This window comes from Canis lupus, chromosome 28, assembly GCF_048164855.1.
Source record: "Canis lupus baileyi chromosome 28, mCanLup2.hap1, whole genome shotgun sequence".
NCBI lineage: Eukaryota > Metazoa > Chordata > Mammalia > Carnivora > Canidae > Canis > Canis lupus.
In genome coordinates, this window is record NC_132865.1 from 29079595 (window position 1) to 29107288 (window position 27694).

The 27694-nt window shown below is 37.0% G+C and overlaps 1 protein-coding gene across 3 annotated transcripts in view; it reads right to left on the bottom strand.

The window, feature by feature from the left end:
• Positions 1–27694, bottom strand: part of NKAIN3 (sodium/potassium transporting ATPase interacting 3) — a 619999-nt gene that overhangs the window by 268640 nt on the left and 323665 nt on the right. For all 3 annotated transcript variants that reach the window (XR_012020159.1, XM_072804505.1, XM_072804504.1), the window contains exons 2-3: positions 25388–25525; positions 15034–15114 (exon numbers count right to left, since the gene is read on the bottom strand). Coding sequence is in view for 2 of the 3 variants with exons in the window: in XM_072804505.1 (XP_072660606.1) it covers positions 15034–15114; positions 25388–25525 (219 nt within the window). In the remaining variant the exon portion in view is untranslated. The remainder of the gene's footprint in view (positions 1–15033; positions 15115–25387; positions 25526–27694) is intronic.

Sequence of the window (27694 nt, forward strand, 5' to 3'; positions counted from 1 at the left end):
CCCAGTCCTAATTGTGGCAGATGAGATTCCCACAGGATCTTGCCACCGCCCAGCTCTCTAGACACATGGCCTGACCTCCTCACCTTGTTCATGGCATGCTGGCGACACAATACAGCATCCTGCTCTTTCTTGTGCACGCTGAGCATGCTTCTATCTTGAGGACATGGCATTCCCCCATATGTTTATATGGCTTCTTTCTCCCTTCCACTCCCCTCATTGATAGCACTTAGCACAACAATATATTATATCATGTATTTGTTTGCTTATATATCCTGGCTCTTAAACCAGAATATAAACTATGTGAGAGCAAGTCCCTCTCATCTTCCAGATATATCTTCAACAGCTACAATAATATCTGGCACAGAGCAGATGTTAAATAAATTTGTTGAATGAAAAGTGTCAGATTCCAAAGCTGAGAAAATGTTTAAGAAAGTTGGACCTGATCCTAAAGAAAATCTCTAAAAAGATTATTTCTGAAAAATGTGTAGAAAATGAACAGTTTCCAGTGAGCTTTATGCCTTTGGCACATTTATACCAGCATTATTTCTTCCTTTACATACGTGACAGTGTTTTGATGATGGTTGTCGTGTTTTGTAAAGCCCCTTGAGCTACTCGAAGGAAAATACAATATAAATGCAAACTAATAATAAACCACCTCTCTGTTTGGTACTCCTAATAAAGTACAGGAGGTTTTTGATGATTTAGTGAAACATAAAGTAGGGTGTTTCTAAAGGTAGAGAAATAGATCAAGTCAAAATCATTATAGTATTATAGTAAGATCCAAGCAGCAAGGGGCCTTCACATGTAAACTCATCGTAAGTTAGACCTCAGAAATTCACTTCCTGATGGTCTGAACAAAGGTGAAAGCCTCCTACCTTCAAGACATTCTCTTAGGCTACCATCATTATTCTAACTCTAGCACAATCTTTTAGCCAAACAGATACAATTCTTATTTTGTTGTCTACAATATAGCTATTTCTGAATAAGTCAACATTTTTTTTTCCCTTCTGGAGCTTATCTTTTCTTATATTAAAAATACTATAGACAGGGATCCCTGGGTGGCGCAGCGGTTTGGCGCCTGCCTTTGGCCCAGGGCGCGATCCTGGAGACCCGGGATCGAATCCCACGTAGGGCTCCCGGTGCATGGAGCCTGCTTCTCCCTCTGCCTATGTCTCTGCCTCTCTCTCTCTCTCTCTCTCTCTCTCTCTCTCTCTGTGTGACTATCATAAATAAATAAAAAATTTAAAAAAAATAAAAATACTATAGACAAAGAATGAATAATAGAACCATATATGATTTAATTGGTTAGACCTATCCAAACCAAGATTATATAAGTCATTTAAAACTTTCTTTCCATAATATTTATGAATACATTTTTTACTTTTATGATAAGTTTAAGGAAATTAGATTCCAAGTTAACATGACTTAATTATAGATGCTCGTAGTACATAAAGGAAGGAGAATATTTTGGAAAAGTTAAATGTTACTATATTTTGCTGCTCCAGATCTGTGCTTCTAAAACTATCACAGAAAGGAACACGTGTTTACCTAAAGTGCTTTTCTACTGCCTTTGATAGAAAACAATACATTTGCTGAGCCACTTTAGAGCTGTCAGTCTTCAACATAATGTTTTAAAAGTAATCCATTCATGTGGACTTTCATTTTATTGATTTTTTAATATTAAAAAAAAAACTTCTGGGGGAAAGCCAGAGTTAGAGTCTAAATATGAATCTCTATTAAACAGTTTAATTTTGACCTGTTATGGTAACATTCTGGCATTTTGTATTTTTCCCTTACTATTTGTCATGGAAAACAGAAATAGGCTTATCATGTGGTCATCTTTTTCACTCCTTTTGGGGAAAAAATGTATTAAAGCAAAACATAAGAGCTGCTGTTAGTTTGTAAAGGAGTTTACAGAACCAGCCAGATAGACGAATAGAGAACATAGAAAGAAGAAAAAAAGATATTTGTTTTAGTTTTCAGATTGATTTTATTGCTAATAATGACACACATAGGAAGTCTTGACTTGTTTCTCATATGGAAAGCTAAGGTCTTAAAAAAAAAAAGGTTATTTGACGTATACGATTCCAGAACAGACATTCCAATTACAACTCTGATTTGCAAGGTTGAAGCTTGCTAGGAACCCTTGGAGAATTTGACAAATTAATGTCAACACTGAGAATAAATTTTAAAATATATCAAAAGTCCATTTTTTGGGTTAGCTCCGAAAATGACCCATCATAGGTGATACTTTATCAGGTTTAAACTATGAGACACTATTTCATGGGTATTCTTCCTAGAGAAGTCATCCTACAGGGTACTTGAGAGTTCCAAATTTCTCTGGAAGCTGAGCCTACTTCATTTCACTTTTTTACAAATTCAAATATGAAGAAATTATTGTTACTGACTTAATCCCCAAAGGGAAAAGAAGGGGAAAGAAATTACAGCAATAAAAAGGAGATTTTCCTTTAATCAGCTTCTTATGAAGAACTGTAAAGCAAACTCCTGGTACAGGATGAAGGTGATTAGACCTCCCAGATGGCACAGGACTAAAGAAATATATGGACAACTATTTCTTCTCCAAGAAATAAAGGCCTGTCCACTTGCTTTCTCTTGGACTAGTCAGTTCATGAGAGCACTGAGTCATGCAAAGGTGCTTGATGGCTCCATAGAAGGTGCATCACCCTCTATGACGGCTCATTTGCATACACTCAGTTCATCCCAGCAGGAGGTGTGCATTCAGGGGTCTCCCAGAGCAGAAACGGAGAGATTCTTAGATAAAAGCAGTTCTTTACTAAACTTTATAACCTCATTCCCAACTCCAGTTGTCAGTTAACAGCTTTCAGGATGACATCTTAAATCAGGAAAATGTCACACGTGTACAGTAACTGGCCTCATCTTTTCTGTAAATTGCTGCCTGTGGTTTTCAAAAACATAGTAAATTGCTGGCAATTGACAATGTGTCTCCCCTGCACAGCGAACTTCACTTCTGCACAGTTAACAAATCAGGCTTAAATTATTCATCAGATCACCCAATGTCTAGGCTCTTCTGCCTGTCATTGATTAGGGACCGGTAGCCTGCCTGTCGAGAAATTCATGCTCCCAGCATATAAGATTAATTGCATACAGGAAATAATAATACTCTCTGTCTCAGTATCTCAGCTAATGGGGAGCACAACTCACTGTATAACCATCATTTCTGCTTCCTATGCTATCCTGAAGCGGGACATAGTATTTTCTCACACTAATACTTAAAACAGCCTTACTGCCCCTGTATACTTCCAATATACTGAGGAAGCGTTTTCTCTATTAATTCTATCATTACAGGGCAAGAAGAAAATGTGATGAGTTATTTGTACAAACTAAAACATCTGATGGACCATTTAGAAATGATGCCATCAAACCATTGTTCACTGTTCTGGAAACAGGGTCAAATCAACTCCCCAGACGGCTCAACTGAATTGAATTTTTGTTGCTAAAACAAATGGGGGGATACAGTGTTTGTTTTGAAAGGGCATCTTAACACCATTTTTCTTTCAGCAGCAGACATGGGATCTTTCAGGAACATATTTAGCCTTCCTTGAAATATTTTTTGAATCAGTACTGGCTCTAAGCTGAACAGTGCGGTTGTTCAGTGCAATAGTCTTACATTTAAGGAACACACTTGTCTACTTATGCACAGGGAAATTAACTTCAGATCATCACAAAAGGATCCCCAGCAGGCTGGCATCTTCTCCCAACTGTGCCTGCCCAGACATACATGTCCAGGACATTGGTAGTCATGGTCTAACTTGATAGCTTCCTTCTTTAGAGCATGTCCCTACAAGACCACTTCCCAAAGGTAGTGACCTTGGCTCTGATGTCTGTAATTCCACAGAAGTTATCTCACTGATGTCTGCTGGCCAGAAGAAAGTCTGAGAGCGTGGGATGGAGGTGGGTGGATAGACACAAATTCATTTCAGGAGATTTTAAACATTCAAAGCGTGTTTCTCACTTATGGTTTGTCGGTAACAGCATCTGTGTTTGTGAAGGTCAGCTTAGTTCTCGTAATGCTGTTCTTTACTGAGTATGCACAACCTCCATCCCATCTTCCTTAGGAAACCTCCCCTGATCCTGGTGAAGACTATATTCCCTGCTCTGTGTTTCCCTGCTCTATGTTGCCAGCAGTTTTTCCTTCATTATCGTAACACTGGTGACATTTTCTAGTTATGACTCATTTAATGTCTATTTTTCCTATGATACAGAACATTTTATGAGGGCAAGAACCGAATTCAGCCCTAGTGCCTAGAACAGTGCTTCAAATTAAGTAAATACTAAATAAAATTATCTTTAGAATTATACGTGTTTAGTTAGACATTATTTTCAGCTGCATATACCAAGCTCCCAAACACATTTTATGCTATAAAAGAATTCTGGTCATAGGCAGCTCAGGGTAGTATGGAAACTCCACAGTTATTAGATTGCCAAGGCTCCTTTTTACTTTTTATTCTGTTTTTCTCACTCACGGTTAACATCCCCAGGGTCACCTCATAATTCTAGATGGTTACCATCAGTGTGGCAGCAGAATAAGGGCCCCCAAATATGTCCACGTCCTAATCCTCAGTACCTATGATTATGGTACCTTCTGTGGCAAAAGGGCTTTGCAGATGTGATTGAAGGATCTTGATATGCTGAGATTAACCTATGTTATCCAGGTGGGCTCAATCTAATCACATGAATGCTTAAAATTTGAGAAGTTTTCCCAGCAGTGAAAAATCAGAGGTGCCAGAATGAGGATTAGAACTGCCATCACTGGCTTTCAGGATGGAGGATGGGATGCTGGCAGCCCTAGAGGCTGGATAAGAGAAGGAAAAGTTTCTTCCTAGATCTAGAAAGGAATACAACTCTGCTGATACCTTGATTTTACTTTATTTTTCCTAATTTTAGTGAGATATAATTGACATATAACACTGTATACAATTAAAGTGTACAACATGATGATTTGATAGACATATATATTGCAAAATGATTGCCACAATAAATTTAGTTTAACATTCATGACCTCACATAGTAATAAATTTTTTTTTCTTGAGATGAGAATGTTTAAGATCTATTCTCTTAGTAACTTCAACTATATAATATACAGTACTGTCAATTATGGTCATCATTTTGTAAATGGCATCTCAGAACTTATTTATTTATTTGTAAATATTTTATTTATTTATTCATGAGAGACACAAAGAGAGGTAGAGACATAGGTAGAGGTAGAAGCAGGCTTCCCATGGGAAGCCTGATGCGGGACTCAATCTAGGACCCCGGGATCATGACCTGAGCCAAAGGCAGATGCTTAACCACTAAGACACCTGGGTGCTTATTTATTTTATAACTGGAGGTTTGTAGCTATAGAGCACCTTTACCCATTTCCCCAACTCTCCAAGCCCCACCTCTGGCAACCACCAATCTGATCTCTGTAACCATGAGCTTGATTTTCTTAGACCCCACATATGAGTGAGATCAAATGGTACTTGTGTTTCTCTCCTGACTTATTTCTCTTAGCATCATGGCCTTAAGGTCCATCATGTTGTCACAAATAGCAAGACTTCCTTCTTTTTTATGGCTGAATAATATTCCAGTGTGTGTGTGTGTATATGTGTGTGTGTGTACACACATATCAAATACATACAGATATATATCACATTTTCTTTTTTTAAAAAAAGATTTTATTTACTTATTCATGAGAGACATACAGAGAGAGAGAGAGGCAGAGACACAAGCAGAGGGAGAAGCAGGCTCCATGCAGGGAGCTCGACGTGGGACTCGACCCAAGGACTCTAGGATCATGTCCTGGGCCAAAGGCAGGCGCTAGCCACCCAGGCATCCCTATATCACATTTTCTTGATCCTTTCATCTGTCAATGGACAAAAAGATTGTTTCCATGTCTTAACTGATATAAATAATGCTTCAGGGGCAGCCCCAGTGGCGCAGCGGCTTAGTGCCACCTGCAGCCCAGGGCGTGATCCTGGAGACCCTGGATCGAGTCCTACGTCAGGCTTTCTGTATGATGCCTGCTTCTCCCTCTGCCTGTGTCTCTGCCTCTCTCTCTGTCTCTATGAATAAATAAAATACAATCTTAAAAAAAATAATGCTTCAATGAACATGGGGGTGCAAATAATGCAAGTATGTCTGTAGGACAGTGGTTTCATTTCATTTAGATATATTCCCAGATGTGGAGTTGCTGGATCATATAGTAGTTCAATTTTTAATTTTTTGAGGAACTCCCATACTGGTTTGCATCGTAGCTGTCTGATATCTTGATTTTAGTCCATTGAGACTCATAGGATTTCTGACCCACAGAAGTGTAAGATTTGTATTAAGTGTAAGATGTGTATGCTTTAAGTTACTGAGTTTGGAGCTGTTTCTAAACTGTATTAATTCCTTAGCAGCCTTCCAGAAGTCCTCCATAATTCTTCTACTTCTATCTCAGTGGCCAGAACTTAGATGACCATACCTACTCTTACAGGGACAAAGAGATACATGTTTTTTAGCACTTCTGTCTCAAACAAAAGCAGGGTTTTTCCTGACTCTTGATGAGAAGAAGGGGGAATAGATAACAGAAGGTAACCAGAAACTTCAGCCATCATTTTTTTACAAAATCATGAATAGAAGATGAATATAGTTGAAAACCTAGAAAACGAGGAAAATGACATAATTTTCATGGAAATTGATTTCCCATTTGGAAGTTAATTTAACAAATGGATATCCTTCCTTTAAATGTTCAGTTATCTAAATTTCATTCACTTTTCATCTCTTCCATCTAATTTTAATCTTAGAAATGTGTGCTTTCAAAATTTCAATACTTTTAGTAAATTAAGAATTACTGGGACAGCCCGGGTGGCTCAGCGGTTTAGCGCCGCCTTCAGCCCAGGGCGTGATCCTGGAGACCCGGGATCGAGTCCCACATCCAGCATCCTGCATGGAGCCTGCTTCTCCCTCTGCCTGTGTCTCTGCCTCTCTCTCTCCCTGTGTCTCTCATGAATAAATAAATAAAATCTTTTAAAAAATTAAGAATTACTGATATCCAGGTTCCATAAATAAGAGACCTTGAGTCAAACCAGCTGCTATAAGAATAAAGTAGAATTACTTGTTTAATACCTTTACTTTTCCTTCAGCTTCATCTTTTATATGAATTTGAAATATTTGGTCTGGTTTTTGTAGTAAACTGAAAGTTTCCCTCCAAAAGAGCCAAGCTTTCAGGGAGTCCGGAGTGCTAGCTGCATCAACATTCCTAATTGTAGCACACAAGCACACTGATTCCCAGAAACACAACTGGACATTGTATTGCTGCTGTACTTCTGTTATTCCTGTATCAGCAAACAGGCAGAGGGTGATTAGTGCTGAGAGCTTCCAAAGGGTGGAAGCTCATCCCTGATTACTAGACACTTGGATGCTTGTTCCCTTTTCATTCTGACTTCCCATGCCTCTGTTCTGTGGGCTGTGCTGACCACCCATTCTGTCTCATTTTCTGGGCAATCTTTGCTCTGGGCACTTTTTCTCTGTTTTCTTCTGTCAGTCCTCAAGACATAAAGGGCTGAGATTGCTTATGCCTCCTGACTCTGGGCTGGTGCATGCTGCAGGCAGCATCCCATTCGGCTCTGCAGGTGGGCAGACATGACTTGGAAGCTCCTTCATACTAAAGGGCATGTCATTCCAAGGATTTTCGAATTGTCATTCTATTAATACTCCCTGCATCAAGAGAAAGCAAAACATACCTCCCCTTCCTACCTCTGATCTATGACAATAACCTCCTGATCAATCTTTTTTTCACATCTTCTCCTATATATCTGGTTTGATTTCCTTATCATCCTGTTCATCCTGAATTCTCAAAGCTTATCATTTCTGAGCCAGGGATCCAGAACTCTTGTGCCATGGCAGCTGATAGAACAAAACTGGGCTTCCAGTGGCTGCTAGGACAAGACAAATTGATGCATAGATACTTCTAGGGCCATTTGTGTTCAAGATCCCAATCGGTCTGAGGCTTCGGGCACATAATTCCCTATACCATCACAGCACAAGAGAAACTTTCTCTGTGCAAAGACAACTTTTTAGATATTATCATTGTTATCTGTGATTTACCCCCTACAGGTTACATAGGAAAATTTGAAACAAGGCATGTAAATGGCTTGTGATTGCCTTCATCTGAGAGTAGCGTTGAGTAATTGTTATCATAGGCTCCTCTCTTTGTACAGGGCCCTTCAGCTTAATGTTCCTTAGTTACGATTTGGCTATGTAGTGCTATTTTATTTTATGAACTACACCATGGTTTATGCTGGTTTTAAAAAGTAAGTAAATGCAACTAATCAGGCTCTCTTTTTAATCTTGTGAAAGCTGCAAATGTCACCTGAAATTCTTCATCACCAGGATTATACTCTTAATTGACATTTCATAACAAAGAGATTGTGTCTTCACAACAAACTAATTAACATCACAGCAAGAAAATCTAAAATCTTAATGGCATTTACTCATGTTCTATTCATTCTACACATTGTTCTAAAATGTCTTATGTTCAACTGACTGCATAAAAAATTCTGCAGTAGCTACTTTAAATTGTCTTTAAAAACATAGCAAAGCATTTGACTATTAGCTAAAGAGTGTGGTTTCTCTGCAGCACCAGAATTTTCCTGAAGATAATGCTTACATGGAAATTCAGCAGGCGTGGTCAACTCAGAATGGTTTAACTTATGAAACCAATGGCTTAGCATTACAGATATTGGGATAATTATAGGTCTGTTAAAAATAAATATCATTTAGGGGTGCCTGGGTGAGGTCATGGTCCTGGGGTCCTGGGATAGAGCTCTGTGTTGGGCTTCTTGCTCATGGGGAGTCTGCTTCTCCCTCTCTCTCTGCCCCTCCCCCTATTCATTCTCTCTCTCTCTCTCTCTCTCAAATGAATAAACAAAATGATTTAAAAATGAATATCATTTAATCAAATTTAGGGAGAATTAGGCATATTTGAAGAGTGTCACATAGGCAGAGGTCAGTAGTAGAAGCTGGAAAGACTAAGGCCACAATGAGGTCAGAATGTCTGCAATCTCCAGCATCAGCTCTAGGATGGCTACGTAAGAAGTTGACTACTTCCTGTCTCTTCCATCAGAGGAGCAGTCACAAAAAGGGAGGAGAGAGGGATATGTGAAGACCTTAAGCATGATTAGCTCTGGTGAGAGCACAATAGATTTGAATCAGACACGAGACTAAATTTTAATGACCAAATCTGTTACAGAATCTATATACAATGTAATAAGGAATGCAAATAAGGTCTGAAACAAAATAGTTGAGAGACCACTCACTCTAAAGAAATAGAACTATTTAAAAATTATAATCCAATGAGTTGAGACAATAATCTAGGTATAGAGGTACCATGTCTAGCTTTCTTCAAAAATTGATCTTAGGCATATTTTCATTATAAGAAGAATAAACTATAAAATACCCCCCAAAACCACTCAAAACCAAAACTTCTGTGTAGTTTTCTAATTATATTTGCCTAGGCCTTTTCAATATAGTCACTCAAATCATATACAATAGAGCTATTGTTGATAAAATAACATATCCATCTGCTTTTTTGAAAACAACAACAAACTGTTTGAACCCATACAGAAGGGCATCAGATAATCACACAAATTTCTGATTAAAAATTCCTAACATCACCCACCCCGCAGCATTTATTTAGCAGTATGTTATAGTTTCTATATGTTATTGGACTACAACATAGAGGCAGATTATATTTTTAGAGGAAATGTCTTCAAAATGTTACCCTTTGATGAAATTTATGAGAAACAAAGTACTAAGTTTAAACTTGGTTATAATTTTCTTTACGTAGAAAATAAGCTACAGGGGAAAACAGCCATTTTCCTATACAAAGAAGGACACTGAAAATGCTATTTTAAGAAGTTGTGTTCACTTAGATCCATGCCAAAGGAAAAAGTATAGTTTCAGTCTTTCGGAATAAGACATGCATAACTATATTTATGCTGCTTTGCTATTTTTTTAAGAGCATAATTATATTATTTTGGAAGAAAAGAGTTTAGACATAAAAAATGAACGAAACAGAAGGAACCAAACATAAAAATAAACATTTGCAAGTCTTTGGGTCTTATATCAATTTAATGCCTGGAAGCAGATTGTGATGGCTCTTCCTTTATTAATCCTTAATAACCAGGTAGATATCCGCCACCACTTCCACCTTCCCCTATGCCAGGCAATATTAGAGACAAAAAATTCTTTCTGGATAACAGGATAAGTATGCAACAATATATGAATTCAGATACCAAAATATTTTGTTATTCTAGTGAGCTGAAAGAGTTTATGCAATTCCCAAAGTGTCTCATTGATACAGATATCACATTTACTTCACGAAATAGCAAATAGGATACCATTCTTGTAGTTCTGAATGTAGGCATAGTTCTGCTGGGTTTCTAGGATGCTACTGTATTATCTGCTGCTACATTATTCTCAAATAAAAATATTTCGTGCCCTAGCTTCACCCCTCTGTAAACATCATATTTCAAGATTCCTTTTGAAAAATGGCCACATAGGAAGAGATCATGAAAGAGAAAAGATAAATGTAAGTTTAATGTACATGGTAGATTCAGTAAATTTTATTTATTTAAATAAAAAAAGAAATATACTATACATCATTGATTTACTTTGAAACTGTCATCTGAAAAAGAATTCTTTGAAATAAAAATGATTAGGCTGTTTATAAAAAGTAATGGATGGACTGCAAACAGCCAAAGGAAACTGAAGTTTTGTTTCCTAAGCAATTGCTCCTGTACCTGACTCTGAACTGACTCTAAAAGTTTTCTACTTGAAAGTGCCTGTCCAAAGCCACAGTTAGTGGAAGAATCCAACCTTGAAGGAAAATGAATCTTGAGTAAGAAAGAGAATTTTTCCAATAAGTACAAAGGAACAATTCAGGCTAGGTAATAAGGATAAGCCTTGAAAAGAAGAATTATCTCATTGATCTTGCCCGGCTGCTCAGGTGAAATATTCAACTGAAGAATCTCACAAGAGAAGAGGAACCTTATATAAGAGGGTGACAATTTAAGTAAAAAAAAACAAAAAACAAAAAACAAACAAACAAAAAAAAACGAACAAAAAGAATGCTATTATTGCCATTGGGGGAAATGACTTAAATTTCCTTAAGAATCAAAATACCTATAAATCAGGTCACAATGGAAAAAAAGTCCAGATGTTAAAACATGATATAGAGGAAAAGAATGACGGTAGGTTTCTTTTTGTGTGAAGGCCATGTAAAGCACCTGTACAGAGTAGAAATCACTAAAGGGTAGTCTCTCTCTCTCCTCAACCTCTTGTTTATTAGTTTTTGAAAGGCCCCTGACAAAAGCACATGATTAATAAGATAAATCTTCATAGAGTTTGTTTATATTTATTTTTATGCCTAAATTATGCTCATGTGCTGTCATGTACATTTTGAATTCTATTAAAATAGGACACACTCAAAATTCCCTACGATCACAATGTGTAAATTCCAAGAGAAGTTGCTTAGAAGAAATATTAGCTGAATATAAATATAAAGCATGTGTATGCTTTAGAGTAAGCAGGAACATGGTGTAAGACCCTAGCTTAAATTCCTTTGGAATTAAAAAGAAAGTACAACTTGAGTCCTCAACAAGACTTATTTTTCAGTCTCTTTAAATGTAGCAAATGAGTTGAGTTTTCATATTTACATTCTGAATGTATTCCTAGGGAGGAAAAAATGATTTCAAGTCTTGCAACCTCCAAAGAAGCAGCAATAACTTATTAATTGTGCCCTGGGTGATCTTAAACTGTGGCAGAAAAACAGCCTTAGAGACTTCCAAAGATGCATAAAGTTCTCCTAGGAGGAACAGTAGGGACACCAGGAGAATCTAACTGCAGAAGTATTTCAAAAAAGCCATTTACATGTTGAAGGAGAGGATTAAATTAATAGTGTTACAGCTGTGAAGTTAATATGCAGATCGGAGGTCCTATCACAAGGGACTGTTACATATTTTTTAAACAAGTCACTCAGTCCTACATTTTTTTTCCCTTTACAGCTCTTTGCATAGTAATAAATACATGTCCCGAAGGTTTCAGGATGAGAATCATGATGTCTGCTAATTTCTTCAATAATAATAAAGATGATGATGTTGATGGCAATTATGAGAAGCACACTTTACTGAAACCTCACTCTATGCCAAGATCCTTTCTCAGTCCTTTATATGCATTATCTTAGTTAATTCTTTCAACAATGCAGCAAAATCAGCGCTAGGAAACCGAGGCTCCAGATCACATAAATGCAGACCCACAATCATCCCTGACCCTATCATATGTGTATGCATTCCCTAAAAACAAAACAGTCATTTCCTTCAAGTTCTTGATCTTCTTCAAGATCAAGAAGATCTAAGGAGAATCGGGACCCTAAAGACCAGGGACAAACATATGGTACAGAGCTGACTGGCAAATGAAGTTAAAAAGGAAAGGAGTGTTTGGATGCTGAGATCAAGAATCCCCATAACAGGCCAAATGTATGATGATCATTCATGCCCACTATAATGTGCACTAATAGTTAATAAGAATGGTTATATGGTTTCTGTCATTGCAATAACACCAAATAGAGAGATTTGTTATTTTAGAATGGATATTTTGGGCAAAAATCCAGGCAAAAGGAGACTTCTATTAATCTATCCAAATGGGTCATGCCAAAAAATGCCTTCACGAACTAGCAAGAAGTAGAGAGCTTTCAAAAGTACATACCAGCATATATGGACAATGAATTTCTTATAAAAGCTGGAGTCCAACCTCAAGGAGTGGCAAAGGTGCTTGGCTGTGTCAAGCATCCTTAACTCTGCTCCATTTCTCAGATTTCCTACAGATTGCAACTGAAGCTAACCTGTGGCTAACCAGGGAAATGTTACCAGCCTTTGAGGCAGTTAATAGAAGGAGAACACCAGAAAATCTTTAGTATGCTCACTTTGGAGTCGTCTATACTTTTCACGACCTAAAATACTTGGTTGCTTGCCTAATGGTATTTGAATGCATAATAAAATGAGTGACCGGGACTAGAACATCCATTGTTTTTAAACTTGCACCCAAAGAAACGAGAAGGAAAAAACCCTTGATGAGCATTTTGATATTAGAAAATCAGTTACGGAAAGCAGGGAGGGAAAACAGACTGATATAAATGACTACTACTAATATTATTATCTTCTTATCATTTCATAGGGTTGTTTTGAAGCTCACCTGAGTTACCATAAATGATGTGCTTAAGACAATGCTTAATACTCAACAAGTGCTGATTACTACCATTTATTGGCAAAACTGGTCCCATTTTTAAATTTCCAGGAACTTAGTATGGTTAAATGATTTGCCTAAGGGCCCATAGATAATAGGTGCTAAAGACAAGATTTGAGTAAAAGACTTAGGATTTGAAATTCAGTTTTCTTTTAGCACACCACAATACCAATTCCATAGGATGAATTTCTTCTGGTCTAATTATTTTTTTCCAAAAAATTAGTTTATATGGAAGAAAATAGAAGAGAATTACTGCCCAGTACAGTAATGATTTAAAATGACCATTCAAATTACAAGATAGAAAATGCCATGGTTTGAAAAATGCTATGCTTAACTTATTATTCACAATTATTATATTCATAGAATTTGCATTTCAAAATTACTTTATAATCTGCGTGTTACAGAAGATTACTAGGCACTGATTTAAGTACTTTTTTCTGTCTTAAAAATTAGAGGTAAAATGTGATTAATGGCACAAATATTAAAGGTAGATGCTCATGCATTAGTATAAAGTCAGTATTAGAAATGTCATTTTTGGCTCCTGAACACATTTGCCAATGTGAGAAAATGATGACAAGTTCTAATTATAAAGTTATTATAGTGTAGAATAACGAGTAACCACCTCTGGAGGTTCAGAGAAAATCCTTCAGCGATTTTTGCTGCTTAGCTGAATCAAAAATTCTTACCATATGGACTTCAATGGAGCCTAACAATCCTAACAGTCTGTGTTGGTCAAGGCAAATTTTCTAAGATCTAAAACCACAAATGCTACTAGAAGACCATTATTATGTTACCTAGGAGTTTTTAGACTATCATGCAATAGAATAAGTTAGCACAAATAGAGTTGATAATGAGAAATCTATAAACAACAACAACAACAACAACAACAGCAAAACTACAGCTTTTTCATTCTTTTTGTAATTATACTGTTACCTTTCTTCTCTATGATTTCTGCAAGTAAAGGCTGTGCTGGTTTATGAGAAAAATGTATGAGAAACAAAGCTAGAAACTTTACTCAAGATGCTCTTACATTCGGATGGCAGTCAAAAGCCAGTTCTGCAGGAGTCACAGTGAAAACTGTGTGCTCTGCTGACACTCGTCATAGACAGAAGTGAGGATGGCAACACGTTGCATCAAGACAACTCTCCTCTGATCAGAATTTCAAGATGTACTTAGTTGTTAGTGAATGTATCCTCCACTTCCACATATGAAGTTTTCACGGTTTTTCAATATTTTCACACTGAAAATATGTCACAAACATATTTTCCCCCAGGATCATTATTCAAGCAAAGATAGCAACTTGCTCTTCATATTTATTCCGTTAACATTTTCATTAATCCCCCTTTCCCCTTTAAATACAAGAATGTTCAAAACCATTTTTCACTTAACCTTTGGAGCTGTTGTCACTGTGACATTAGGCCTTTTTAAACTGGACATTAGAATACACTGGAAGCTGAGTTCCACCAGAGCTTAACAAACCAAAGCGTAAGGAAATAGTTGTGGAGTTGATTAATTTAACATGCTCCCAAGATCATTCTTCCCTGATCAGTATCCAAACTTATTTTTGATTAGTATTACATTTGTAATGTTAGATTACTCTCTATATATGAGAGAGAGTTTATGTGTATGTGTATGTGTGTATACATACACACACACATATAGTCATGATAATTATTTATTAGTGTACTCTTTTTAAAGTGTACTTTGAAAGCATAATAAACTTACCTTAGAGAGCCCACCTACTTCCAAATAAAAGCAGATAATGAACACATTCCAGGTGACCCAGAGGGCAGTCCATACTGTGTACTAGAGAGAAAGGGGGCAAGGGGGAGAAAGAGAAGAAATAATGTAGAGATGAAAGGCACGTATACTAAATAAATCAATAATAATGTCAATAAGTCTCAGTCTTCTGGGAAGAAGCAGGGCGCGCTCAGAAAAGAGTGCTCCTTATGAGGTCCCCTAAGATCTAGAAATTAAAAATCCAATAGTTTCTACAGCTTTCAGTAGTGCCAATAAAGCTAGATTTATTTTTAAAGTGCTTTGCTGGCTTGCAGATAAAGTTAAATCCAAGTGCTGACTTGATTTCTGTTTTCTGAGTATTAGCTTTTCTAGGGAATACAATTATGCAAATTTTCTGTGGGTTATCTACCTTTTAGTTATAATACTAACTTCTCAAGTTTTTAGGAATGTTAGTCAAAACTCAGCACTTCCAGATTCCTGAATGAAGATCATGTTTGAAAAAGGATGTTTGGAGTAAAATTAACAAACTTTCCCACTGAAGTATTTTAGTATGAGTAGAGTGTGTGTATGCCTCCAATACAATCATATAAAATATTTTTTTAAAAAACACAAAAACTAATAAATAGGATTAAGAATAAGCAAATAAACAACAGACTTCCATAATGGGAAAATACCTTCCAATCACATCCAACAGACTCAAACACACTAGCCTTACCAATTAATTGGTTTTATTAGTGTGTTAGATATTAGGAAATGCCTAATATTCAGGTTGACCCATTACTCACAGGATAGCCTTAGATCAAGACTCACCAGTGGAGAGGGTCTTAGGGTGCAATGCACCCAGTCATTGATGAAACTAAGATATAGAACTAACATATGGAATAGCTTGGATGACTGAGGATAGAATTTACTGTGGGAACACAATACAATGATTTTCTCATTCCCTTTACCACAAAAATCTATAAATTCTAAATTTCTCAAGTAGACACACTAATTAAATCACTGCTTTTTACCAGTGGTTTTAATCACATGCTATTGCCAAATTAAAATAATTCTTTTTTAAATTAAAATAATTCTTGAAATAGTTTCATTAGTTTATTCTATGCTGTATTATATAATAAAATTACAAATTTTAAATCTGTGTAAAATAGCCATGTTCCAATTGGAAACCTTATCTGAAGCTTTGAACTACTCATAAAATTTAATTTACATTTGTCTTTCTGTTAATTGTGATTTTCAAAAGGCTTTCAAAATAATCAAAATGATCTCATCCAGTGGTGTAGTTCTATAACTGGTTACATTTGATGTCACATCAACATCTTATTTTTCTTTCTGGAGAGGTTTTGCTTTTCTTTTGTTATTAAGAATAGTGCAATTATAATTATGAGTTAAGGCTCCAAATCACTGGAAATTTAGAGAAGTTGGCATATACATTAAAACATTAACACAATTAAAATATATAGTGAAGCTTTAGTATTTGTAGATATTACTGATGCTGCCAATATCCTGTTAGTAAAATCTTCTGGTATGAACGGATTTAGACAGTTTTAAAAATGTGCCAAGTGCCTTGGAATACACTTTTATAAACCACAAAATTAAAAAAAAACACACAAAATAGTCCCATGGATACTGAAAATTGCTAACCTTCATCCTCAATGTATACTTTTTGCAAACTGACTGAGTCACAATAGCCACAACAAATTTTAAAGCTGTTGCTAATTTAAGATGGCATCTGGCATCTGACATTTTTCATTCTAAATTTATCTAATTATGAGCCTATTAGAATGAGAAAGCAGTGCAGACCACTAAGTCATGAGAAAGAAGCCAATGATAAAAGTTTTAAAAAGGACATAAAAGAAAGTAAGACTAACACAAGGAAATAAACAAAAGTAATTGCAAAACCATATGATTCTTAATTATTAGGGCGTCAAACTTCAATGATTAAGTATTCTTTTAGAAAAGATAATCCACTCGCAGTTACAACAAATGCAAAATAAAACAAATCTATTTAAAAAAATCACAGCACAGATTCAGTGATTGAAGTGTACTCATGCCATTTGTGAACTTTCAAAGATAAAATGGTTATTAGTTGAGTAGGTTTCAAGTGTCAGCTGCTAAATTCCTAACAATAACATGAGTTATTATATTACTCTGCTGTTTTCTATGTTCCTGGTACTGTGTTAAGCACTTTGTATGTTCCTGATACTATACTAAGTACTTGATATAAATCAAGTTTTCTGTCATCACACTAAACTAAAGAAGAGAGTAATCCTTTGATCACCTAGTTAGTGTCGTAGCTGGGAGAGGAAATCTAACTATCTGACTCCAGAGCTGAGATGCTTATGTATTGAATGACAGGCTTTGTTTTGGAAAATCTTAGGAAAAGGACTATGAAATAATTTGCAAGTTAATAGTTCACCAAATTTTGCAACTTATGAAATGACCAATTCACCAAATTTCCAGTTTTCCAAAAATCAGTTTCATTTACATAATTCTACAACAGGCAAAGTATCTGAATAACAATTTCTTTTGTACTTTGCAACTAACTTGTGTTGTGTGTAATATGAATGTTATAGGTTTTTTAAAAAATATTTTATTTATTCATTTGACAGAGAGAGAGAGCACAAGCAAGGGGAGCAGCAGAGGGAGCATCAGAGGGAGAGAGAGAAGCAGGTTCTCTGCTGAGCAGGGAGCCAGGCATCTGTCTGGATCCTGAGATCACAACCTGAGTTGAAGGCAGATGCTTAACCAACTGAGCCACTCAGGCGCCCTGAAATCTATGGTTTTTTAAAAGCAATATCGTAAGCTTCCTTCTTCTAATATATTGGTTTGTTGAGAACAAACATTATTAGTATGACTGAATTTTAGACTATTATGAGATGAAAACTATATACCTCAACCTGCACTGGAGACATAAGTCCATACATAGAGATATAGGGAAATAATTCTCTAGCAATACAAACATATCCATAGGCATTTAGCTAGGCAGGAAGTATTAGGACAACATATGTATCTTTTTTAAAAAAGATTTATTTATTTGAGAGAGAGAGGGCATGAGTAAATGGGGGGGGGGGCAGAGAAGGAGAGAATCAAGCAGACTCCCCACTGAGGGTAGAGCCAGACATGGGACACAATCCCACGACCCATGAAATCACGATCTGAGCTGAAATCAAGAGTCGGACATTCAATCTACTGAGCCACCCAGGTGCCCCAATATATGTATTCTTTTTGACATGGGTGATTTTATTTTATTTTATTTTATTTTATTTTTATTTTTTATTTATTTATGATAGTCACAGAGAGAGAGAGAGAGAGAGGCAGAGACACAGGCAGAGGGAGAAGCAGGCTCCATGCACCGGGAGCCTGATGTGGGATTCGATCCCGGGTCTCCAGGATCGCGCCCTGGGCCAAAGGCAGGCGCCAAACCGCTGCACCACCCAGGGATCCCTGATTTTATTTATAATTCAACTGAAACAAGAATTTAAAAAGAGATGACTCCATTTTTTTATGAAATACCTTTTGGTTATCATGAAGCAAACCTATATGTTCATATATCCAGATACACATAAAGTATAGAAAATAGCTTATATATATTTTTCTCTGTATAATTATCTATTTATTTGTTGTTCTTTGCTTATGTTCAGTACACATATTTTAAATCCTATTTTATGTAGATAAAGCCTATAAGCTGAAAAAAAATGCCCATGTAAGCCATGTAGCTTCTTGAATATTTCATGGTTTTACAAAGATATTTCAGTGTTTTTTAATTGAAATGAATTTTGAAAGTCTTACAGTCTATTTCTTCCTCATTGAGCAATTAGTCTATAACATGAATTATTTTTACTTCCTGAGCTTGTTTTCCAATTACCAGAAAGGCCATTTATTCATTTATTCACATGTGCATCAATCAGATACAGTTTTATGCACAGTATGTTAGACTTATAATTTTTAAAAAGTAGGTTTCTTGCTCACTCATTGTTCTAATAGTTTCTGGAGTTTAGTATTAATTTCCAGAAGAACTTTAAGAGAGTAATGTCCTGTCCTTTCATTTTAATGGCTAAAAAAGCAGAATGAAAGCAAAAAAAGATATATTGAACAGTTCGATCATTTACTAAGCACTTACACTGTGTTAGGTTATGTTAAGCAAGTCACATATATTACATAATATAATTCTTAAAGACAACCTGAGTCAGATTTTTACATATGAAGTTAACTATGGTACAAATAAAGCAAATTAATGTCCCAACTGTTCACACCCAGTAATTGGTGGAGGGGATTTAATATAGGACCAATTAAATGGAAAATGGACACTCTTAACTGTCATGTTGAGTAGCGGCCCAGGAAGGAGATTTATGATGACATAGAAGGGAAATTTTCCTGTAACGATTCCAGTTACACAAGTTCTTATGTTTGTACATGAGCATTTGCATGAAAGTCCCAATAACTAAACTGTGGACCTAGCAAAACAACTTGGCTTTCTCTTTAATTTTAATTTTAATTAATTAATTTATTTTTAAAGATTTTTATTTATTTATTCATGAGAGACACAGAAGAGAATGAGAGAGAGAGAGAGAGAGAGAGAGAGAGAGAGAGGCAGAGACAGGCAGAGGGAGAAGCAGGCTCCATGCAGGGAGCCCGACATGGGACTCGATCCCAGGGCCTCCGGGATCACACCCTGGGCTGAAGGTGACGCCAAACCGCCGAGCCACCTGGGCTGCCCTCTTTTTAATTTTTAAAAGCAGTTTTGAGTTAATTTCCAAAGTCATTATTTATTAAAAAAATTTAAATTAGCTAATGCTTTTGCATTTAAATTGATTTAAAATTGCTTAATTAAATTACTGCCCATGAAATAATAAAGATTTAAACAATTCCAGGGCAGAATCTCATTTTGGAGTTTCTTGTAAGATTTAAAATTTTTGATATAGGAGTAAACAGACAGGAAGAAACAGTTGATTCTAGAACAATATGCTTTCTGCTCCATTTCATCTATAGTCAAAGAAACACGAAAGGTGCATTCAAACCCTACAACTGGCCTTGGTATCCACTAATACATATATATCACACCTTGCACTAAGCTAAAATAAATTTCAATCAATATAAAAAGTACCATATGACAAAGTTGTTTGGTGTTCTAAAAGTAAATATAGCAATATCAAACTGCACCTTATCAGCAGTAATAGTATCCAGAGTGGAATTACTATCCTTCCGTTTTGGGACTTGACTGCATTTTTCTAATAGTCTTTATCATGAGACCTCCTCAAATACAGTAGCTGGTGTCCACAGCTTTCTATTTCTTAGAAAAAAATGAGATGCATAGTAAGTCAGGTAATGGTAGATGCAGGCAGAACAGCCCATAATAAGTTTATCATGTAAATCCTCAACTAAGCTCAGATTGGGATCAGCAAGGCTATAAGGCCAGTTTCTCTTATTGAACTATTGTAGGTGTGCTCTTTTTTTAAATTTTTATTTATTTATTTATTTTTATTTATTTATGATAGTCACAGAGAGAGAGAGAGAGAGAGAGAGAGAGAGGCAGAGACACAGGCAGAGGGAGAAGCAGGCTCCATGCACCGGGAGCCGGATGTGGGATTCGATCCTGGGTCGCCAGGATCGCGCCCTGGGCCAAAGGCAGGCGCCAAACCGCTGCACCACCCAGGGATCCCTTGTAGGTGTGCTCTTGTAAGAAATCACTCTCCAGTCCATCTTATAAAATAATTTTATCCAATAACCTTTAATTCATTTATTCTTTGTTCACTTAAGTGTTGAGCATCTTTAAAGCCCCATACATGCCAGGAGAGACCTCGAAAACAGCAATGGGTAGGTGCAATGAGCCTGCCAGGAGGACATTGGTGAGTGGAGTGAGATAGGCCTGCAAGTGAGGATTGTGGGTGTGCAGAGTGCTAGGGTGGAAAGTGTCACCAGGATCCACAGGAGCAGAGGGGAGGAGGCATTTATCCTGGAGCAAAATGCTCAAGCAAGGCTCCTAAAGGATGACCCTTCAGTGGAAGCATTATTATTATTATTTTTAAAGATTTTATTGATTTATTTGACACAGAGATTGTGTGTGAACACACAAGCAGGGGGAGCAGCAGAGGAAGAGGGAGAAACAGGCTCTCCCCTGAGCAGAGAACCTGACATGGGGCTCCATCCAGGACCCTGGGATCACAACCTGAGCTGAAGGCAGATGCCTAATCATTATTAACAGTTTTCCAAGAAAGTAAGGAGAACAGGGCATTCCAGGTAGGAGGACAGTGTGTGCAAACAGAGGAGACAAGACACAGCATGTGGTCTTTGGAAAACACAATAGTTCAGCATGGCTGGTATGAGATAGGGGTGTGCGGTGGGCAGCAGGGACTAGAAGAGTTAAGCAAAGGAGCATATTTTATGAGCTTTCATTTTCCACTCTAAGAAGTTAGAAGTTCGCCTATAGACATTGCTATTCTGCATGGTTCTTTACCATAACCATTTCCATAAGGGTGATTAATTCTTTAAATTCAGCTGTGATAAACCCTATTTGTCTGCAGAAATGGCAGTAACTTACCATCTGTGTTTCAGTGCTCCAAAATGTCTGTTAGTTTGAAATGGATTGAATTTTAGTGGCATTACTGGTTATTGTTTCAGCCAACAAAGACAGCTAATAGTAAGAATACTGGTGGGTGAGTCGAGAGAAAACCTCCTGCAATCAGAAAGCTCTTTCCCTGCTCAGTGAAAAGTCAGTATGAATTTCTGATCCAGCACTCTTCTCACGGCCACTGAAAAGTTGGTGCCTTCTGAGGCACATCTTCATTAACATGAATGCCATATTTATTTTCTAGCTTTTCATACCAGAATTAATCCTGGCCACCAGTGGTAGTTTCAAACTGAAGCATTCATGGAAACAACTTAGGGATGAACTGTCCGTGGTGTGAAGACGGTAACGTGGCCTAGCCATTCTCCCAATAACAACATGATCTTCCCATTAAAGGCACTCTTTGTGAACAGAATTCCCATGCTTGTGGATTAATGACTCTTCAACCATTTCTCCCAAATGTACAATTTATATCCATGTTGGAATAAGACACAATCTGGAATCCCACACAGGTAACAATATTCTGTGATCAGCTGAGATGGAAGGGCAGCATTATTTTCAATATCAAAATTTATACTGACAATGCCACCATATCATCTGGAATCTGGTGGTGAAGAAAAGTATAATAATCATGATAAATCAACTTTGTAAACCTAACAATAACAGAGGTGAGGCAGATACACACCCATTTCTGCCACTTACTACCTGGGTTTCTGGGGTAGGTTACTTCATATTTCCTTGTCTGTAAAATTAGGGATGCTAACACATACCCACAGGTATTTGTGAAAATTAAACCCAACAACATCTTTGGCTTTCCCACCAATTCATTGCTTTCTTTCTCTCCCTATCCTGGGATATGGTCTTAAATAAGGTAACAAACAAGATAGAAATTTGATTGGCATACAGCATTAAAAGAGAAAATCAACATGAGCAAAAACATGGATTGTTTTTCTAATAGATTTTTCTTGAAGATTCTTAAAGATCTAAATCTGCTTCCTTCTATGCACAAGAGGGAGAAGGGAGAGAGGGAAGCAAAGAAAAGATACCAGAGAAAGAAGTGATGCCAGTTCTATCATGAATGGACTCTGAACAGATAAGGAACTCCATGGTAAAAATGATGATAAGTATTTACTGAGCATCTACTACATTCCGTGTTCTCAAAGAACTCTGCCTAGTGGGAAAACATAAGTGTGAACAGATGATAAAACATGCTCAAGACACAGAACTGGAGTGATTAACTATTACAGCATATGGAAGGATGGAAGTGCTACAGAGACAGAAACCATTGCTGAGTTGGAGCTCAGAGACATAGGCAGGACTACAGGGCAAGAGGCTGGACAAGCAGGTAGGAGCAGGGTGCGTGATGCTGAAGTGCACAAACTCTCCACACTTTGACGGCTTGTGCTCAGCCCCATCAGCCTTCTCATGCCCTTTTTACAGTCCTTTCATCACCTCCAGAGACACTCCCCCCACCCGGTGCCTCCCTACTTTGCATAATGAATTCCTGGAGAGCAGGGATGCTGTAGTTTACCTTCTTTTCTATTTATCAAGCTGTAGCCCAGGGTAGTAGGGCTCAATAAATGCTTAATGAGGGAATGGGAACTACTGCTACTGACGTCCTACTATGTGCCTGCATTACCTTCTGCCCACAACCCCCTTGGGGTCTCCTCTTCCCTGGTGAACTCCCACAAATTGCAGATCTCCGCTCCCCACTCACTTCTGCAGGGTCAGCTCCATCTCCTCATTATACATTGCATGGCACAGTGTGCCCCTTTGTAAAATGTGTCACAGTTGAAATTTAACATTTACCCGAATGATCATTTGACTATTTGTAAGGTAACTACCCAAGATGGCAGAGAAGACATGTGTCTGTATTTGATCACCAATGTAGCTCACACTTAACACAATGCCAAACATAAGGCAGAAACCCAATAAATGGGGTTTGAATGAATAAGTTAATGAAGAAAAGGAGGAAGTTAAGAAAGAAGGGAGGTGGGGCACCTGTCTGGCTCAGTGAGAAGAATGTGCGACTTGATCTCAGGGTCCTGAGTTTGAGCCCCATGTGGGGTATAGAGATTATTTAAATAAATAAAAGTTTTAAAAAACAACAAAGGGAAGGAGGTAGGGGAGTGGGGAAGGGGAGAATGAAGGAAGGGAGGGAGAGAGGACAGACTGTGAGATCCATGCTTGGACAGGTGGTCAGCCAAGGATATTCTTAGATTTCATCCTGCTAAGAGCTGGCAAAGAGTTTTAAGCCAGCGATTTAGGCAAAGTGCAAAGGACACAGTGGAAGGCAGGAAGATAGAAGCCTCAACCAAGGCAGTAGCTGTGTGACCAGTGTGTAGAGCCAGTATGTAGAGGGTACAAGCAAAGGGACTAGGTAATGTCACTAATGTGTACCAACAGCTTTATTCCAAAGAGGCCACTGGTTTCAAGCCATCTGGTGTTTGGGGCTTCCAAGGAACACCAACATGATAAAGTCTACAGTGAGCAAAAGTGCCATGTTTATAGCAACAAACTAGAAGACAGAATTGATATAGTAGTTTGATATTATGCATATGGAAGTGTTTTATGCTACAAGTCCAACTCCATGAGACACCCTTCTAGCAGATTATACAGTGCCTCAGCAGAGACTGGCTTTCAGAAAAGAGGAGCAAAGCAGAAATTGTTTAGCGCCTGCAGCTGGCTGAGTGATACAAACGCCCCTAATGCCCCGGGGCAGCTATTTTGAGTGCAGAGTCAGCTGTGGGCCCATTTACATTCACCTCTGCTATACGGTGAAAGATACAAGAAAGCCAATTTTGAGATTCAAAATAGAGAATTAATACATTCATACAAAAATGTGTAGCTTTATTCTTTCCACAGTGGTGGCCTGGATTCAATCAAAATTGAAAGATGGTGTATGTTTAAGTCTATAGTTTTTTTTTTTTTTCTAGTAAAGCAATGTCACTGCACTGCAAGAAAATATTCACTAATCCTACTGAACACTGTATATTTATTTAGGCTTATGAGTAGGTATGTTATTCCTAGTTACAATCACTTATATATGCTTATTTCTCACAACCTTATACATGTAGCCTAAAACATTGCCTTTTTTAAATAGAAAACTAATTACTGTGAATAATTCCCATTCAATTGTGGAACACAGCACACACTTCATTAAACTGCCCTGTAATGGGGGACGTGCTGACCATGTTTGGTATAGTGGGAGTATAGAATTAATATTTCAAATTTATCTTAACAGAAAGGAGACATGTTCAATGGTATAAGTTATGAAATACATTAGGGACAAGTACTAAATACCCTTCAGTACATGCATTTGTAATGCCCTAAATCAATTAAAATTAAATTATATTATTGTCATCAGTTAGTAAATATTTATGGCTGTGTAGGTTTGCTTTTTATTGACATATGTCACGGAAATGACAGTTAATGCACATTTACGTCTCATTCTGACATCGGGACCACAGCCAGACCTCCTACTCTATCCAACTCTGTTTCAAATTTCCTTGTGGAACTTGAATTCAGTTACATGGTGTGTCGGACTATGTGTCTGTCTCACACTTATAGTCATGTTGCTTTGCTCTCATTAAGAACATTCACTGAGTCATTTTTCCTACAGATTATCATCTCTGAACAAAATTCAATACCTAAAGGCTCGAACAGCAATGCTACATAATATCCAAGGGAACAATTTAAGATATTTCGTTAATCTTCTTTTAGTAATTTTGTAGCATTTATTGTAAGACACAGGCTAAAAGGAAGACTTACCACAACAATATATCGAGGTCTGTACTGAATGGTTCCAAACAAACCCAATATGACCACTATTATGTGTAGAAAATTTCCAAGAATTGGTGCCCACTGGAAGCCAAGGAAGTCAAAGATTTGCCTCTCCAATGCTGAGAGCTAAAATAAAGCAAAGAGAGTCCATTAGCATCTAATCCAAGCATCCTCACACCATTTTAATATTTATTTCATGCCTAGAAGTCTGCATATTTAATTTCAATCACACTTATGGACATCATCATCACTAGAGTTATTACACTCATTTCCTGTACTGTTTTATGCAACTTCTCTCAGAAAATACAATAAGATAATTTTGAGGTTATAAAGTATAAATGGATTTTAAACCTCTGGAGAACTTGACATATACTCCTTAAATCATTTTCAGTAGAAAACCCCAAGCAGATATTTTAGAGTATCATATTCTATGGTATAAGTGCATCATTTTTAAAGGTTTAATTTATTTATTTGAGAGAGACCGAGGACAAGTGGGGAGGGGGGCAGAGGGAGAAGCAGACCCTCTGCTTAGTGGAGAACCCAACTTGGGGCTCCATCCCAGGACTCTGAGTCAAAGGCAGCCACTTAACTGACTGAGCCACTCAGGCACCCCGAGTTCATCATTTTTTTAAGTAAAATGGTTGGCTTAGTATAACACACTTGGAAAAACAACCACAGCTTGAATGCTAGAACTGGTATGATTTTGGAAAGAAAAAAAAAACCAAAACAAATCTACACATCCCTGCCTTCGTAAGAAACATAAACTACCAAATCTATGTGGTTTCTTTGCTTTCATTAGTCTATCATTGATAATAATGACTAACCACTTTTTCAACATGAAGCTTACTGACTTATTTAGCTCTGAGCTCATGGCTCCCATGTAAAACTAAGTTAAATAATTCTTTTGAATCATATTTTATTGAGATCATATGCCTATGTGAAAATTCATCTTAGACTAGGCAAAATCCATTTTGAATGCAGAAGTAAAAATTACGGGACCATTAAAATTTTAGATAGCCACAGTTTATTATATTTGCATTATATACAATTACATTTTAATCAATTACACAATGTATTAAAATATACATTTAAATAATTTGTGTGTGACTGATGACATAGATGAATTTCATATAGTCCAGTGAGTGCCAAAAATGTCATTATCATATAAAAATGATGATCATTGTATTCCATATCTAAAAATGTTATAGTTTCACCTGCTGTATTTGGACACCAGTTTTATATAGTCCAGGCATTTTTCTAGATTTACTTCGATAAAATAATAATTCTAATACAATGATCCAACGATTAGCTAAGTTGATGGCACTAGAAACCACAGGTTTGAAATGAAAATGGTACCCTAGGTGTTTTTCTAGTTATGTGGCAGGTGTATGCTTGAATAGCTTTAATTTCCTTGGACATAAAGAAATGTCCTCCATCCAGAAAGCTGAATTTACCTTGGTTAAAATTCACCTTCAGCAAGCTGTGGAGGAGAAGAGAAACGAGCAAATGCCTAAAGACAACCACACCAGAACCACATTCATTTCATGGGCATTTCCTGATCATCAAGCGATCTGTCACCATCCTCTGCTTGCACAAATGAGAGGATGCACAGAAATGGCTACAACACAACATAATCAGAACAAGGTAAGAAGCAGCACCATGTTTTCAATCCCCTGTTTGTCTGTTTGTGACTCTAATTAGTTCCCAGGAACCATCCCCTAAAAATGCGGCATTTTATTTATTGGCCCATCAGCGATGTAAATATGCAGTTTTTTTTTTTTTATGTCCAAACTGGATGGATGTCTTCAGATAAAAAAGAAACCCTGAAGAGCAGCTGCAGGCAATTTATTCTGAAAAGCAACCCTATTTTAAAGCTGTCGCGCATCACAAAAACCTTTAAAGGGAACTTTTCAAACAGAGAAAAATCCATTTTCTTTTCTGTCAGAACATGCATGGATAGCATTCTCTTTTATGATATTAAAGAAAACACACATAATGAAAGAGAAGCTGAATTAACACCACTTATTAGAAAATTGGCATTCTTTCTTGGAGACATTATATCTATTAAATTTATTCTCTGATAACTTACTTAAAAATGGATTCATGGTGGCTTGATATAAGAGCCAAATGAAAGGTCACAAGCAATCTAAACAGGGAGGGGATCATATCAAAGATTAAAAGAGAGGCAGCTGTAACAACTATACAAACCATGAAAAGTAGGTTTCAGCAGTCGACCCTGAACAACACAGGTTTGAACTGCACAGGTTCTTATATGAGAATCTTTTTTTCAGTAAG